The sequence below is a fragment of the Malaclemys terrapin genome, chromosome 2 (genome assembly GCF_027887155.1).
Source record: "Malaclemys terrapin pileata isolate rMalTer1 chromosome 2, rMalTer1.hap1, whole genome shotgun sequence".
Classification (NCBI taxonomy): Eukaryota; Metazoa; Chordata; order Testudines; family Emydidae; genus Malaclemys; species Malaclemys terrapin.
The window spans coordinates 226,333,840-226,351,388 of NC_071506.1; the positions used below are offsets into that span (position 1 = coordinate 226,333,840).

The 17,549-nt window shown below is 45.5% G+C and overlaps 1 protein-coding gene across 3 annotated transcripts in view; it reads left to right on the forward strand.

The window, feature by feature from the left end:
* The window catches only part of OSBPL3 (oxysterol binding protein like 3), a 127,235-nt gene that overhangs the window by 44,490 nt on the left and 65,196 nt on the right, over nt 1-17,549 (forward strand). For all 3 annotated transcript variants that reach the window (XM_054020140.1, XM_054020142.1, XM_054020141.1), the window contains exons 2-5: nt 3,861-4,107; nt 15,863-15,979; nt 16,143-16,196; nt 16,409-16,522. In XM_054020140.1, coding sequence (XP_053876115.1) covers nt 4,015-4,107; nt 15,863-15,979; nt 16,143-16,196; nt 16,409-16,522 — 378 coding nt within the window. In that variant the 5' untranslated portion in view covers nt 3,861-4,014. The remainder of the gene's footprint in view (nt 1-3,860; nt 4,108-15,862; nt 15,980-16,142; nt 16,197-16,408; nt 16,523-17,549) is intronic.

Consider the following 17,549-nt stretch of genomic DNA (forward strand, 5'->3'; position numbering starts at 1 on the left):
CCATGGTAGGCTAATGTAGGGTAGGTTCATAGATTTTAAGGACAGAAGGGACCATCATGATCCTCTAGTCTGACCTCCTGCACATCACAGGTCACAGAACCTCACCCCCTGCTCCTGTAATAAGCCGATAATCGCTGAGTTACTAGAGTCCTCAAATCTTGATTTAAGGTCTTCGAGTTACAGGGAATCCACTATTTGATTCTAGTTCAAATCAGCAAGTGACCCATCCCCCTACTGCAGAGGAAGGCAAAAAAAAAAAACCAACCACAAGGTCTCTGCCCACCATAAGCTTGCACCCCCAGCTTGCTGTGACATAACTGTTTGTATAGACAATTCCTTAGTGTAACTGAAGTATTGATTGATTGACTGATAGCTTAGTAAGACAATTTGGCTCTTTAATATTTTTGTGGTGGTAAGTTTCATAGGTGGTGGTCTAAAACAAAACATCACAGAAAAGCCCTGTCGTTGTTGGCATGTTTGATTTCTCTCTCCCTCACGCTTTCATACTGACTGCCAAATCTTGGAGGAAGAGCATGTCAATACAAGACCTTGAGATACTAATCATCTTAAACTTCATGAAGGAGAGAGTTTAAAGAGGAGTGCAGAAGATTACCAAAAGATGCAGGGGTTTCTGCATTCTCTCATGCACAAATCTGGAATTCCTCAGCTGGTCAATGACATTGTGAAGCATCATTTGGAAGCACCAGTCAAAGAACAGAAAAGATTTGGGGCAGAGGACACTGTTTATTTCCAATCTTCCCCACAGTTCTACCTTGTTCAGAGCTGATCAAAAAATCCAAACAATGCCTCCACACAGCAAAACAGAAGCCTGCTCCTGTTTTGCTGTGTGGAGGTATTGTTTGGATTTTTTCTTCTCAATAAGCTAAATCAGGGAAATTTAAAGAGGGGAAAAAAACAAAAACTTGCTGTTTTGAGGAATACCACTGCTGTAGAGTCTCTCATTTCTCTCAGGACTCCAAACTAGGGTTGCCAGGCATCCAGTTTTCAACCAGAATGCCTGGTCGAAAAGGATTCCTGACTGCTCCAGTCAGCACTGCTGACCGGGCCGCTAAAAACCTGGTTGGCGGTGCAGCAGGGCTAAGGCAGGCTCCAGGCAGCTCCCAGAAGCGGCCGGCATGTCTGACCCCTAGGCGGAGGGGCGATCAGGGAAGCTCCCTGTGCTGCCTCCGCCCCCAGTGCTGGCTTCGGGAATCCCTGCCAATTGGAGCTGTAGGGGTAACACTTGCGGAGACAGGCAGCACACAGATCCCCTGGACCCCAAATCCCTCATCCCCAGCCCCACCCCCTGCCCCAGGCCAGAGCCCCCTCCTGCACTCTGAACCTCTCATTTCTGGCCCCACCCTGGAGCCTGCACCTCCAGCTGGAGCCCTCACCCCTTCCTGCATCCCAACCCCCTGCTCCAGGCCAGTGAAAGTGAGTGAGGATGTGGGAGAGCAAGCGATGGCAGGATGGATGGAGAGAGCAGGGGCGGGGCTTCAAAGAAGGGGCATCGCAGAGTTGTTTCGTTTTTGTGCCATTAGAAACTTGGCAACCCTGCTCCAAACCAAATGATGAGTATGGTACTGATTATCTTATCCCTTTTCTTATTGAATTAAAAAAACATTATCTGAAGCTGCCCCAGAATTCAGCACAGCTATGCTTAGTAATATGCTTTAGAAATCCGGGAGCACTTGCCACAGAATTTAGGTCTAATGTGCCCAGAATATCCTGGCTGGGTCCTGACAGTGATGGTTCAATAGACTCTCAGTGCACTTTATAAATTAGAGCCTGTTTGTGGTCATGAACTGTTTAAATGTTGCCATTTTGTAAGCATGTCAGCCAACTAACAGCGAAGTTAAAGTGGTGATTTCAAACCACAAGAGTGGGAAACTTCAAGTGGGCAGCGGTCACTCTGTAAACAGTGTTACAAAACATTTCCTGCATTGGACTTCAGAGTGGGTAAAAGGGTGCATGAATGGTTAACTTTTTCTAAATCAGCTTCAAGTTCCTTTTATTGAAAAAAAATTATTTTACAAGCAGATGCTTAACAAAGAGAGACAGCCATCTTTGTAAGATGGCTATTTAAAAGATTTAATAAGGAGCTGGAAACTGATCAAGAGAGAGACATTTTGTGTGAACTCAGTCAACTATTTAAAACCAAGGTAAAGTGAGCTTTATAGATATTAAAAGCACTAACCTTGATGAAAAGGCAAAGGGGAAAATGTCATCCAAAATAAGAGCAGGAGAACCTAATTTCTTCAAAATGCAAAATCCCTAATCAAAACTGTTAAATCAGTAATAAAACAGTATAAAACTGTATAGACCAGGCCCAATTTGTCATGTAGTTCACCACACAGCTATATGCCATATTATTTCTTATACCTCACTCATTATTGTAGCATCTGATGGTAGCAATGTTCAGTCACTATTAATCTGGCTCATATATGAAGTAGTCACATAAAAGGGAAAGTTTTCCTCTCTTTTTTTCCCCGCCCCACTATTATCAGATGCCTGGGCCATCCAGTCTTGGGGGGTGAGTGGGGGGTTGTTTTAATTTGACTTTAAAGAATGGTAGGGCTATTTTTGCTGTAACTTTTTTAAGCTGAGTATCTCATTTAAATATAAGGTGAATTAGGTAAGAGAAATACCGTGTTTTAGATGGAAAAGGGGATATTTTGGTAGAAACCTTATAGTAAGTCTTCCATTAAATTGTCTCACAGAGAAAATACACGATTGATTTTCGAAAAGATCCTCTGATAAGCACATCTAAATTCCGGTTTAGAGCAGCACAGAGAGGTGTTGTCTGACGATCTGGGGAAGACAGTACTGTATTAGGTTATATTTGGACACTTATATTAAAGAACTAGCTTTTTCAAAAAGGAAGCTTGAATTCTTTAAAAATGTGTGCCTTAGGCCTCTCCATTTGCTAGGGTTGTTCTAATCCATCTTGTCTCTGAGTGCATTTTTCAAGCCTTTAAAACAAAACAAAACCTGCTCAGTGCACAAGGAGACTAAAACACTACTGGAGTGTAAGCTGGCACAACTATTTATTTAAGGCAGTGAGTCATTTAAGGCAGTGGAGTCACATGATTTTACATCAGTAATAAAATCTTCCTCCATGGTGTAGAAACTTCCTTACTTTTCTAAGCCCTTCCTCCTACCATGGAAATTCTTAGGCTGCTTTGTCTATGAGCAGTCAAGTCTGAAGCGATACACAACTTGCACAATACTTATATTTTTCAAAACCGGGGGGGGGGAGTTTGTTTTTGTTGTCTCTTTTGTTGGGTGAAAAACTGTTGCCATGGCAACCGTCGCCGACACTGCAAATCCGTCATTCAGGGTTTCCATCAAGTGTTTTTGCGCACACTGCAACCACCACTGTTATTAGACAAGCTATTAATTAATCTTCCTGCCACTCACTCAGTCACAGAAGTGACGTAGTTACCAATTTCTAACTCCAGGTACAGTTAGTCATGCCCATCTGTAGGTAGCTACGTTTGCACAATTCTTGGCTAAAAATGAAAGCAACTTCTGGAATTGCAAATGTGTACTGTATCTAAATTCTCGAGGAATGGGATTATTTAATCTTTAAAGAGACGCTTGATGTTGCATTTAAACTGTGTTCTTTACCAGCAGTCAGATAGTGGTATGACTTTAAAACAAGTAGTTAGAACCCACCGTTTTGCTGTTTCTCTCTGACATTTGAAAATTATCCTAAAGCAGTTAAGTTAATTTCTGATAACATATATCAGTGCAGTCCAACTACATTACCAAAGGCTTTCTTATAGATTCTGGACTCGTGTAACCAGATAACATGGACTATATCTGATGCTCATGTGTTTTTGGTTTGTTTCTCTTAGGAATCTCCTTGGGGCCCAGAAGATGCCATTGGAATGCATATGGGTAAACAATGACTCTTGCCTTTCTCGCCCATGTCTTCCAATACACTTTCTTAATTCCCTTTGGATGGTGTTCTAACTGAATAGACACAAAACAACATCTGTCTCTGGGATCATGAGTGAAGAAAAGAGCTTGGGTGTGTCCCAGAAAGTGTTGTCACCTTCAAGAAGTACCAGCAGTTGCTCCTCTAAGCAGGGAAGTCGACAGGTAAAGTAAACTTCACTAGCTTCTGTTTGTTTAGGGTGGGGAGGGGGACTTCAAAGTATTAGGAGAAATGGTCAGTTCTAGTGACCTTGTTGAACAAAATTATGTGTTTAAGGGTCTGTTGTGCAGTTGGTGGTGGTCCTTTTTTTGCCAGTAGCAGCATCTTGTCTTCAGTCAAGTGAAATAAACACACATTACTGAGTAGCAGATACTTATAACATTGGAAAGGGCAACCGGGAATTCAGTTAATACTGTGCTCTCACACTCTCTCTAGGTTCAGTGTGCCTATAGCGGGGTGGGCGAACTTTTTGTCCCGAGGGCCCCATCTGGATATGGAAATTGTATAGTGTGCCATGAATGCTCATGAAATTGGGGGTTGGGGTATGAGAAAGGGTGAGGGCTCTGGCTGGGGGTGCAGGAGGGTGGGAGGGGGCTCAGGGATGGGGCAAGGGGTTGGAGTGCAGGAGGGGATCGGGGCACAGGCTTCATGCAGCACTTACTTCAAGCAGCTCCCGGAAGCAGTGGCACGTCTCCCCTCTGGCTCCTACATGGGGGCGCAGCCAGGCAGCTCTGTGCATTGCCTCATCCACAGGTGCCACCCCTGCAGCTCCCATTTGCTGGCCAATGAGGGCTGCAGGGGCGGCGCTTGGGGTGGGGGCAGTGTCTGGAGCCCCCTGGCTGCCCCTACGCATAGGAGCCGGAGAGGGGACATGCTGCTGCTTCCGGGAGCCATGCAAAGCAAGCCCCCGACCCCGCTCCCCAGCAGGAGCTCAAGGGATGGATTAAAATGTCTGAAGGGCTGGATGCGGCCCCCGGGCCGTCATTTGCCCACTTCTGGCCTATAGACTGCTGCTGAATGCTTGGCTTCTGTGGTTTGGTGCTTAGAACCCCTAAATCTTCCGTAGAGAAGGTCACCCCAGTGGTAGCATATTCTGTAGCTGCCTACTCAAGCCTTCAGAGGTAGGGGGGTGTGTGTGTGTGTGTGTGTGTTAATAGTATTTCAGTTAGGAGCATTCTTTATCTGCATATGTTGCCAATATTGATACTGAAAATCTGCCCATGAGTGCAGATTGTTGCTGTGGCACTAGGGTTGCCAACTGTCTAATCACACAAACTCGTACACCCCTGCCCCTTCTCTGAGGTCCCACCCTGCTCACTTCATTCCCCCTTTGCCGCCCTGTCGTTGCTCTCCCCCACCCTCACTCAGTTTCACGGGGCTGGGGCAAGGGGTTGGGGTGTGATGGGGGGTGCAGGCTCTGAGCTGGGGCTGAGGGATTTGAAGTGTTGGAGGGGGGCTCTGGACTGAACCTGGGGCAGGGGGTTGGGGTGCGGGAGGGGGTGAGGGATGCTGGCTCTAGCTGGGCAGCATTTACCTTGAGTGGCTCCCAGTTGGCCCTGCGCCACTCCCAGAAGTGGCCAGCATGTCCCTGCAACCCTGCGCACCGCCCCTGCCTGCAGGCACCGCCCCTGCAGCTCCCATTGGCTGCAGTTCCTGGCCAATGGGAGCTGCAGAGTCAGCATTTGAAGCAGGGCAGCGCTCAGAGGCCTCCTGCACCCCCAGGGATGTGCCGGCCGCTTCCTGGAGTGGCACATAGCCAGGGCAGGCAGGGAGCTTGCCTTAGCCCCGCTGCATCACTGGACTTTTAGAGGCCTAAAATCTCCTAGTTTGGCTTCAGTAGTCTCCAGGAGATAGAGCCCAATTTCCAGAGACTCCCAGCAAAACCGGGAGGGTTGGCAACCCCATGTGGCACCCAAAAGCCCTGATAAATTCATACAAAAAAACCACGGTCTGTGCTTCAAAGAGTTTATCATCTGTGCATTTTAAAAAAAAAAAAATTAGGAGTAGGTTTTTAAAGTGTGCCCACAAGTGTTTGAACTTCAAAGTGAGAGTGTGCAGATATCCAAGCACAGACACTGTGCTGCAGCCTCACAAAAAATGTGTGCTTATGTGCACTTGAGCCATTATTCCCTATAAGTGAATGTGAGTGGCTTTGTTGCAGTAAAGCTTTATGTGCACAGAACAGGCTGGTTGAGATTTTCAAAGCTGCCTCTAATTGAATTTTACTGGGAATTGGGCATCCGAATCCATTAGGCAGCTTTGAAATCTCAGCCACGATGTTTTGAAATGTTACTCCTTCATGCAAAGAGACCGAGGCAGTCTCGTCTCCTAAATGATTTCTGCCTCTTTAAGATGGCTGTGCTTGTAAGCAAAAGAATTGCATTTTTATAGCTTTGAGTGAGAGAAGCATTTGCTTTCAAGGTACTCTTTTTCTTTCAAGCCTTTTTTTTCTTCATTATAAGGTTAACTTAAAAAAATTGTAAGATATAAATGAAATTTGTTCTTAGAGATAATGTCAAGCAAGCATTATTAGCACTGGATTTCAGTTATAACTTAATAAGATTTACGTGAGCATTGCTAAATCCCGCTAAAAGTATACTGCATACTAAAAGTATTCCTAAGAACACGCACGATAAGGCTTTAAATTACAATACCCACTGGCATGGCTCAGCTTTGCTGGCCAGAGCATTGGGGTAGAACTCACTATCCACCCCCACTCCATGCCTACCTTCTCTATTGGGGGGTGGGTGCGAGGGAGTTGGTGCTGTGTACTCTTACTCCTATGTCTACAGACTCAGCATGGGTAGCCTGTACACAGGTATTTGGGGAAGGGAGTGTTTCTTATATGGGCATATAGTCGAAGCTAGAAGCTAGCCCTGAGTGTGGAAAGATTACAAGTCTAGCACATGGAGCATACCTTCACCCTACAAACCTTTGTCTGGGTTGTCTTAGCCATCTAGCCTTCACCCAAGCCATGTTGTCTGTTAGGCACTGGCTAAATTGTTCAACTGCACCAATCAGGTCAGGTGAGATGGAGGTATAAAGCTGGATGCCACCACAGTCCATGTTTCCTCCTCATAAGAATGAGACCTAGTGATAGCTCAGTGGTTTGAACATTGGCCCGCTAAACCCAGGGTTGTGAGTTCAATCCTTGAGGGGGCCATTTAGGGATCTGGGGCAAAAATCTGTCTGGGGATTGGCCCTGCTTGAGCAGGGGGTTGAACTAGATGACCTCCTAAGGTCCCTTCCAACCTGAGATTCTATGATATACCATCTTCCTGATTTGATTAATACTTAGACCTTTTCTCTTCCAAAGAGTCTGATAAGTGTAGTCAATCATCCAGGGCTGGCTCTAGGCACCAGCCGACCAAGCACATGCTTGGGGCAGCACCTCAGAAGGGGCGGCCAATGTTGGGGTGGCGGGGGGCGCTCGACGGGTTTGTTTGTTTGTTTGTTTCGGCCAGGCAGCGCGGGGGTGTTTCGGGGGGCAGGGGTTTGGGTGACCCGGCCCGGCGCTCGGGGCGGCGCTCTTCTTTTTTGCCTGGGGCGGCAAAAAAGTTAGAGCCGGCCCTGCAATCATCACAACACTCTAAGTGAATGTTATCCCAATTTCACATATGGGGAAATTGGAGCATGAGAGTTGAGTGACTTGCCCAAAACCTCAGAGAAAATTAATGTCAGCGTCAGAAACAGAATTCAGCAGTGTGTTTTTGCTATAATTGGTAGAACATGTGACCATTAAAGCATGCTATCAACCTGAGGTATGGAAGAGGAATGCTGAAAGCTGGGGCCAATACTGTGTTTATACAGTTGAAATGAGAATGTTTGTATGTATGTTTGTTTGTTTTCTTAGAAATGTATTCCTGAAGAGCATGTGTTATCAACTGTGGGTGGCAGTGAAATCTTTTCTGAAGGATTTTTTTTTTAAATGTGGATTTGTAATTACTTATTGCCAGATATTTTTAATATAATTTCTCTCCCCTTTTTTTGGGGGGGGCAAATATAATAACTTTGTAGACTTGACACTTAGAGTGCAAGCTCTACTCAACTGCCAGATACAAGCAGGAGATCAGGAGGCCTTCTCCCAGTACAGTCTATTCCTGTCAAAAATGCAGTACTTTGAATTGAATTGGTGGATTTTCAGCGTCAATTGTCAGAGTTCCCAGAAGTGAGCTTGTCTTGCCTCCTACGTTACTGGTCCTCATTGTTTAACTCCACAATGATGTTGGTGTGCCATAAATGACTGATTCTGTACTAGACTGTTCCACAAAACAGATCTTGATTTGTGTATATTAAATATTTTTTTGATTTATACACAAACATTGTCTTTCCCGTTTGGATATTTTCCTGCTAATAACCAATAAGTGTGAAATACAAGAAATATAAAATTGGGGCTGACATCTGCTTTGACTAAGAAAGATGGCTTGATCACGTCTAACTTTTAAAAGTTAATATGTTAAGTATGACTGTCAAGTGTTCATGAAATTCAAAAAATAATGCAATGTTATGGAAAATATCTCTTTTTTTTTTTCTGTTGCTTATGGGAAAAGACAGACACTTTGGACCAAATAGTGCAGTATTCTACACATTGTAGAGCAACTCAGAAGGGGGAGGTATGCTGCTAGATGACTTGCTGTTCATGTTTAAATAGAAATGTGTTCTGTTCTCTAACTGTTTTGGTGCTAGTGAAGAGATAATCGCTATAGAGCTCAATTTAAATGGGTTCTGAGGTTGATTCTCCCAGAGAGAGGGAGAGAGCCCAGAAAAGAGAAGGAGTTATGAGTCTTCACAAAATCTGCTCATGCACCCTTTAATGTGATGCTGATGATAGCCACGCTGAAAGTTATTTGGTGGGTTTTTTGGTAACTTGTGGGGGAGTAGAAATGTATGAGGCTGGATTATTTGGGGAGTTTCCCATGAATGGTACCGTCAATTGGATTTGACAGAAAACACATCACATTGCTAACTAATTGCCTTCTTCTCCCCAAACCCTTCTAACTGGTGAATAATTGCTGCATTCCCATCCCTGCCACTGTCCAGACATCAGTTAGACATTCCCCTCCTCCCCCATCTCTAGAGATAACACCAGTCCTTAAATGAAAGAGGCTGGTTATTTTTACTAGGCATTTAGGTTTCTTCTCCATCACTGATGCAATTTTCTTAAATTACAGCATTTAAATTGGTGGTTTTTTGTAAAACCTTTTTTTTTTTAAACAAGGTAGTTTTATGAAACTATAGGAACTAAGATTGAAAGAAAAGATCCAGCAGAGCCCCGGAGGGACACTCCATTATTTTTATTAGAAGGAGCCCCAAAACTATAGCTTACAATTTCAGATCCTCTGTGGGGAGGTGAAGAATATTGTTTCTAATCATCTGGTATTCTCCTCTTCTTCTATTCCAGTGAGGAATTTATTCCCTCTCCTCCCTGTACACCCATGTGCCCCTTCCTGATCCGCTTCAGTCAGAACTGTTCTCTTTATTGTCTGCTATATCAAGACAGTTTTGGACGGCCACCTTTTTCCCCTTTGCCTCAGAGTCTCTGTAGCTGATCTCACAGGACAGGACATTCCATTAATCAGATTAAGTGGAAAGAAACTATTACAAAGCACAGGGGAGAAAGGGATCTTGGCAGACATTTTGTGGAGTACTGGGGTACGTGTTACCAGTTTCTCAAACTCAGGCAAGCAGGGAGTGCTACTGCAAGTGCACTCGGGCCCCAGAGAAAGGGAAATTGTTTGGGAGTGTGGGTATTGTGCCACTGGTGGAATAAGGGCACCTCCTGGGATCAGAGTATTTTAGTCTGATATGGTGTGACTGCTCCGCCCCACAGAGCAGCATATGGCACTGATGACACTTATGTAAAGATCCCCGTGATGCAGGCCAGAGACTGTTATGGCTTGAGAGATTGGTTCAAGTGGGGTTGTGGAACTTTCGTTCTAGGACACCCTTCCTTCCCTCGCTAATCCTAGAGCCCTGTTTCTGGCAGCCTGAATACATTTGCAGCATTACCCTCAAAACACTGACAATTAATCCCTTCCCAGGAAATGGGACTGACCTTCACCTTTAAGGCTCAGTAGTTGGTGTGAAGTGATTTCCATTTCCACACCTTTCCCCGGTAACGCAATATAACATGTGCCACTAGGCCATAATTTTAAATATTTGTGAGGGAGGAAAAAACATTATCTTTTTAAAGTTTAAAACTGACATGTTCAAAATGAATAGTGTGGATGGGAAAGCAATAAATAAACTTGTGAAATAAGCAGATACAGTAAGGAAAGGCACTGAGAGAGCTATATTAAAAAAAAAAAAAAACTTGTACTAAAAAGAAAATTCAGTAACTTTTTGCCAAATTTATGAACCATAACATGCTTTAGTTGCTGCTGATGCAAAACCTTATCCTCCACGAAGCCACTTTCTATTTTTGGCACTTTAAAACATGCAGTACATCTGACTGCAGTTTATACTAGAAGGAAGTCGGGCACTGTCATCAGCTATATTCAAGCATCTGTCTGAGAGCCATTCAAACTCGTTACTTTCTTTTTTCCCAGAAACAAAATCTAGCCTTGAGGAGTTTCTGGTGCACTGTGTTGTAGAAAATCAGGGGGCTTTTATCTGATTAGTTAATTTAATGCCAGGTTAACAGTCCTTGAGACCAAAGTCCTTCATACCTGTTCCATGGCTCACCCAGACCACAGCAGTGCAAATTTCCTATGCTGGCCTGCCTCAGTCCTTGGCCTTTGTTGTCACTGCTATCAGAGGTGATGGTTTTGCTCATTCTGTGTTGATGCTGATCCACAAGGAAGTCAATTTTTGTTCTAACTGTAGTCTCTTTCTGCAGCAGCATTGCACTTTTGCACCCCGCCAGTTTGGACACAGATTGTGCTGTTGCTATCGACTCTTTTTTTTTTTTTTTTTTTTAATGTAATTGAGCTTCTTCAAACTTAACCTTAGTTTTGAGTAGGGTTACCATATTTCCACAATCAAAAAAGAGGACACGGGGAGGGGGGGGAGCCCCACCCATTTCCCGTCCCCTAACTGCCCCCTGCTGAGAACGCCCCTAGGACCCTACCTGTCCGCTGACTGCCCCGACCCTTATCCACTCGGATGGGTGGCGGGGTTGTAGAAATTTTGGTGGTGCCCAGAACCCCCACACACACACCTGCCTAAGGCTCTGGGAGGGGGGTTGGGTGGGGGGAGGAGGTCTGGGGTGCAGGTCCTGGGCTGGGGATTAGGGTGCAGCAGGGGTGCAGGGTGCAGGTTCTGGGATAGAGTTTGGGTGCTGGGTGCAGGCTCCAGGCTGGGGCAGGGGGTGGTGTGCAGGAGGGGGTGAGGGATTCAGGCTCTGGGATGGAGTTTGGGGGTGGGAGGCGGTGCAAAGGGAGGGGGTGCAGGCTTTGGGAGGGAGTTTGAGGGCAGGAGGGGGGTGTGGGAAGGGGAGGGGGTTTGGGAGGGAGTTTGGGGATAGGAGGGCATGCAGGGGTGAGGGCTGTGGGTCTGAGGATGAGGGGTTCATGATGCAGGAGGGGGCTCAGGGATGGAGCGGAGGATTAGGGTGTGGGGGGATGAGGGCTGGGGCTGAGGGGTTTGGGGCGTTGGAGAGGCTCAGGGGTAGGGTGTAAGGGCAGAGTAAGGGCAACCTGTCTTCCCATTAGTGGATGGGGACATTAGGACCCGGGGGCAGCAGACAGCAGTTGCTGCTGGCTCTGGCAGTACAAGCAGGGAAGGGAGAGGCAGGGAAGGGAGAGGCCCATGGGGGGGATGGGCAGAGGGTGGGTGGCAGGTGGAGGCCGGGGACCCATCCAACACTCTCCCGCTCCCTGACCCCCTCCCCCCGGACTCCCCTTACCATTCTGGCTCCACATGTTTGCAAAACACGCTGCCCGGTGGGTCGGTTTATGTGTTACACAGGGCTGCAGACAGAGGAAGGGTGGAGCAGGGGAGGGCTCTGTCTGCTGGAGGCCAATGGGAGTGGGTCAATCGACCCAGCTGCCCAATCAGCAGCCGCACTCTGCATGGAAGGGAGGCGAGGGAGGAAAAACCCCCGGATATTTTAACCTTGTTACCAATTCCTCCTGGACGGCTATTTAGAGACGCAAAAGCCGGACGTGTCCAGGGAAATACGGACGGATGGTAACCCTAGTTTTGAGTCCCCAGCAGGGGTAAGAATCAGCAAGAAAACATGCTATAAATGCTGCCTGCAGCTATGAAGAAATCTCATGCTCCCCCTCTACTATTTCAGACAGACAGAAGCCAGACTGATTTATTTGCCTTCGACTTAAGATCATTGGCTGAGCAGATCTGTCTAGCTGCAGTAGTTCCTTCTAGCAGCATACAATCACAGATCCTTTTTCTTTTCTTTTCTTTTCTTCTTGAGATCAGACAAGCTGTGGATAAATTGCAGGCCACATCAGGTCCATTCTGTTCAGCATGGTGTGCTCTTTAAGGGGCATAAGATTCAGTTCAAAGGAAAATTGCATCTTCCAAAAGAAAAGGAGAGACAAAGGAAATCAAGGGTTCATCTGGGAGTTATTTGATTCCTGGACCTTCTACATGTCTGAGGTCTTGCACAGTTGCTCAAGTGTTGATTATTACTGCAGGACAAGAACCCGCTAGTGCCTGTGTGATCACCCACCTCTCTCACCCTAACCATTTGGGGACTATAGAAGCTGCCCTTTCCTATTGCCACATATCTCTAGGGTCACTATATTTCCCTATGATGAATGCAGGACACCTGTAAAATTACTTCTATTCAAGCGAGTTCAATGGCAATCGTACAAACATTCAAATTAACATTAAGTTGACTGAGCCCCTCTTAAAAAGAAATACTGTGTAGTTGGCTTTTTTTATTTATCTTTTTATCTTTAAGGCTTTAGGGCTCACAGGGGGAGGGATGGCACACACACCCCTACATGCCTCCCCCCATGCACACACATGGGGAGGGGTGACACACACATACTCCCCCTGTGTGAGAGAAGTGTATGGGAGTGACCAACCAACCCGACCCTCCCTGCCCAGTGCTTCTGCCTTCCATGCCTGGCTGGGCCCCCAGGACAGAGCCACCTCTTCTGGTACCTGGCACCACGTCTTCCTGAGGCAACACGTGGGGGGCACGCAGGATCATATGCCCCCCCCTCCTCCGATTTCTGCCAGGGTTCCGCCAGAATGTGGTCAGCAGCAGCTTTCTGGCACTGTGCGAAGGGATGGGAGCTGCTTCCAGCTGCAGGGGAGGAGAAGGGTCGGGGGGAGGGATGACCTGGCCTGTGTCTTTGCAGAGCTCATCTCTCCCCCGCCCCACCACTCCCATGTTGCTGGAAGTAGCTTGTCCCTTCCTGCCTGCACAGTGTTGAAAGGCAGCTAACACCTCCAGGAGGTTGCTGGCCACCAATGTAACCCAGCCGTCTCCTGGCTACAGTGTGGGCAGGAAGGGGTTAACCCCTAAGGATGCATTGTGCACCAGGGTCCAGGGAGCCTGACTGCAGGGGCTTCAGCGAACCCAGCCTAGGGTGATCAGATAGCAAGTGTAAAAAATCGGGACGGGGGTGGGGGGTAATAGGCCTCTATATAAGAAAAAAGCCCCAATTATCAGGACTGTCCCTATAAAATCGGGACATCTAGTCACCCTAACCCAGCCAGAGAGGTGGCTCAGCAGGGAAGGGTGCCTAGGGGATGGAGCAGCCCCATGCTCCACAGGGACAGGACCTGGCAGTGGGGGGGACGGCTGGGGAGTGAAGAGGGTGCTAAGCCCCTGCCTTGGGAGCTGCTGTGGAACCTGCAGGTTCGGAGTGTGAACAGGGTGGAAATCGCTCCCTGCCCCCCACCAAACCAGAGCTTAGCTGAGGGGTGGAGAGGCTTCTCTGTACCAGCGCTATGCGGGGCTTTGGCACGTGCAGGGCTTGGCTCCTCCTGGTCAGTGCCCCAGGTCAAAAGGTCTTGGGCTTTCCCGGGGCACCGACCCAGCCAAAGGCAGTGGGGGAAGGAAGGAGCCTGCCGGCCAGGCTGTTAATAAGCTGAGCTCTCTGACCAGGGACTGGTTCTCTGCAAAGCGCTGGGAGCGAGACGTATCCCACTCCCAGTAGAATGCGGAGGAGCAGCGGGGCTGGTGGTAAAGCAGGGAGAGAACAGCAAGAGGAGGAGCATGTAAAGGGTTGATGGGTGAGCAGCAGAGGCAACACATAACCAGCTGCCACCTGGCGCTGGCCCACACTCACCAGCCACTGCAGCAAGCAGCCAGTGCCAGCCAGAAATGGGACGTGGGCAGGGCCCTGCTGGCCGAGAGCCAGCACGCAGTGGAGGCTGCACTGACAGACTGGCAGGGGGAGCAGCTGGCCCCGCGTGCTGCATCTTCACCCCACCACCAGCCTTACACACCCACCCCCATTATCGGCCACTGGACCACCCAGCCACTCACCCCTGGTGGGCGGGTGGCTGGCGAGCAGGGATCTGGCCAGCAGCAGGACCCACTAGTACTGAAGGGGGGGCGGGGGGGGGAGAAAATACAGGACAGTTTGTTTTTAAGAAAAAGTCAGGACATCTGGAGAAGAGCTTAAATACGGGACTGTCCCTTTAAAAACTGGACATCCAGTCACCCTACATATCTCTGAAAGTTCAAACAAGAAGTCTTGTGACCTTAAAAGCATTTTCTTGCATTTGCCAATCCAGATTCCTGTTGGAGCTGATGCCAGTTCCAACTGTTGTTCAGATTTGGAGAAATATGAAATCTCAGAAGACCCCTCTCCTGATCTCAGCTTTTCAAACATTTTGGGAAATTATTTGCCTTCCAAAAGATTGAAGACCTATCTATCAGATCTATTCTCTGCTTATGCTTAACAAAAATGCATGAACCCAGATGATCGAGGACTTCCCCACACTTGTCAAAAAAACAATCAATCTGTAGTGCATTAAGAAGGCTTAATGTTCAGTAGTAATTGTGATCTGATTTATTCCTTTTCATTATAGGTTGCTATCTAGTATGTTTGGGCTAAAGCAGTGGGCGACAGTTGCCATGTATAATGCTTGCTTGAGAATTTTTTTTTCTCTGATGGGAGTAATCTAATTGATGGGGAAGCCAATAAAACTCTTAAGCAACCGGCTCATTCCAAGAATAAAAATCTGAAAATGTACTTGATATTTCTACAGTCTTTTAGCTACATTGGTAGGCTCTCCAGCCAAGGAAAACTTCAGTTAAATCCAGCAGCTTTTCTCTAGGTTTCTTTTTCTTGAGCACCAAATCTGAAAGCAACCTTTGTCAAGCCAAACTTGGTGGAAAATTCCTCCTTAACAGGAAAATTTATCCACACACTAAACCTTTTGCAACAGTTAGTATAATTGTGACATTTTAATGTATTCCTGTTACTTAACTAATGTAAATTGAAAATCACTGATTTCCTGTTCAAAACAGCACTTGCTGTCAACTACAGCACTTGCACTCTTGTCGCGTGCAGTGTTTCAGTTAACTACACTATATAACTGTATGCTTTTTGCCCAGTTACATGGTCTTATGTCCAGCTACTGTGCAAATCAGTGACCTAGTCAGATTACAATGATGAAGCTAGAATGAAATTAAATGATTGAACAGTGTGCTGAAGAATGTGCCAGAAATCTAGGTTTTTATGGTCTGCTTTACAGGCAATGATGCACTAATGAGATCTTTTTCAGTAGGAGTTGTTTTTGCCCATATTGATATAAAGGTTTTATACTACTAAACTGTGGCATACCCTATGGCTATGTACTATATGTAAATAATCCTGGTGAGCACATACATTCAATGAGACATGGTGTCAGAAAAATTGCATTTCATTTACTTTGTGTTGTGTCTCAGTCTGAGACTCTGGTCTCCCTGGGTTTTATTCAGAGAAATGTTTTAATTCTGTTCCTTTAATAATAAAAAAAAAAACAGGTTTGGATTTTGTGTGTTAATAGGACAGCTGGGAAGTTGTAGAAGGACTGCGAGGAGTCATGAATTATACCCAGGAACCACAAAAACAGGAAGGCTACCTGCTGAAAAAGAGGAAATGGCCACTGAAAGGCTGGCACAAGGTAGGAAAGAAGTGTGTATCTTAGGGTTAGTTGCTGATTAAACTTAACTCACTTGGTGTGTTGTCCTTGTTGAAAAGTTAACTGCAGAAGATGCCTTTTAGTGGAATATATTGTATCATTTCCTGCTCTCCTATAAAAGGTTTCTTTGCATTTCTGATTACAGAGATACTTCTTCTTGGACAGAGGAATTTTGAAGTATGCCAAGTGTCAAGCTGATGTAAGTCTCTCTCTCTCTCTCTCTCTCTCGATATTGTGGTATTTCATATGAATACCAGGTCTTGGGTCATGTTGTGAAGAGGAAACAGAGATTTTGAATTTCTAACCTACAAGATGAATTAAAAATGTTGGTTCTGCCAGCCAATGCATCTCTTCTCCTACCCTGCCTCAGGCATTAATGCTGATTTTTCTATGTAAAATCTTTTTTTGCAGGTAGAGAGAGAGAAGTTGCATGGCTGCATTGATGTTGGACTTTCAGTGATGTCTGTAAAGAAATCAACAAAATGTATAGATTTAGATACCGAAGAATACATATACCATTTAAAGGTAATTCTTCAAGGCAATCTTATTCTGTATCTTAACAATTAAATTGTAAAAATATTAAAATGTTGTGATGCACCTAGTGGGGGGGGGGGTGTTGTTGGCCTCTTAATAAAGGGTGCTGGAAATGTTGGTTAACTTGAAGGAAAAACATTTAAAATTCTGTAGCAGTTGTCAAGTGTGGGCAAACATTATAGTTTGCTGAGAAGCAAATGAGGTCCTTTATTTTACTGTAGTTTGGTTTCTGGAATTCGTAATTTCTGTACAATCTTTCTCTAACTTTAAATTTTGTCAAACACAAAGTCTCATAGTTGGCAGCAATTTTTTATACTTAAATTTAGTTACTACTTTTTGTGAGATGAATGTGAGGAGAAAAAATGGACCAGAGTAATTACATGCTACTTTTGTATCTTTTCCATTAGGTGAGCGTATTTGCACTTATCTAATCTATTAATAGAACATAATTAAGAAGGAATGTATTTATTTTATCTGTGGACTATGTTCTGTACTTTTAAAGTTGTAAGTTTATCTATTGATCTAATGGTCTAAATTGACTTAAAATATATAGCTAGCGTTTTTTAAATGTTAAAAAAACCACCAAACCTATATTTAACTAAGATTAAAAGTCTTTTGAACCTTAAAAGCAAATAAGTTTGGAAGTAAAACTGAAAACGTGTGTGTGTGTGTGTGTGTGTATATGAAGATTTAATGCTGCCATGCTTCTGTGGGTCTAAGTTGAGCCTGTCCTCTGGACAACAGACTGACAAGACTTGTATTTAAGTTCACAATATTAGGCACCATTTAGTAAGGTACCCCTTTTTTAGGATAGCACTTAACTGTTCGCTTAAGTCCTATTGAAGTCAATGAGACTTAAGCATGTGCGTCAGTGTTGCCCTGAATAGGGATGGACTCAAACATTTGTTTGTGCTTTCCTGAATTGGGGCCTTAGAGATAAACTTCAGTTAACATAGTTTTTCCTCTTAAGCTGCACCATGAATTTTTTTCTATGTTGTATTCAGGCAAATGAACAGTA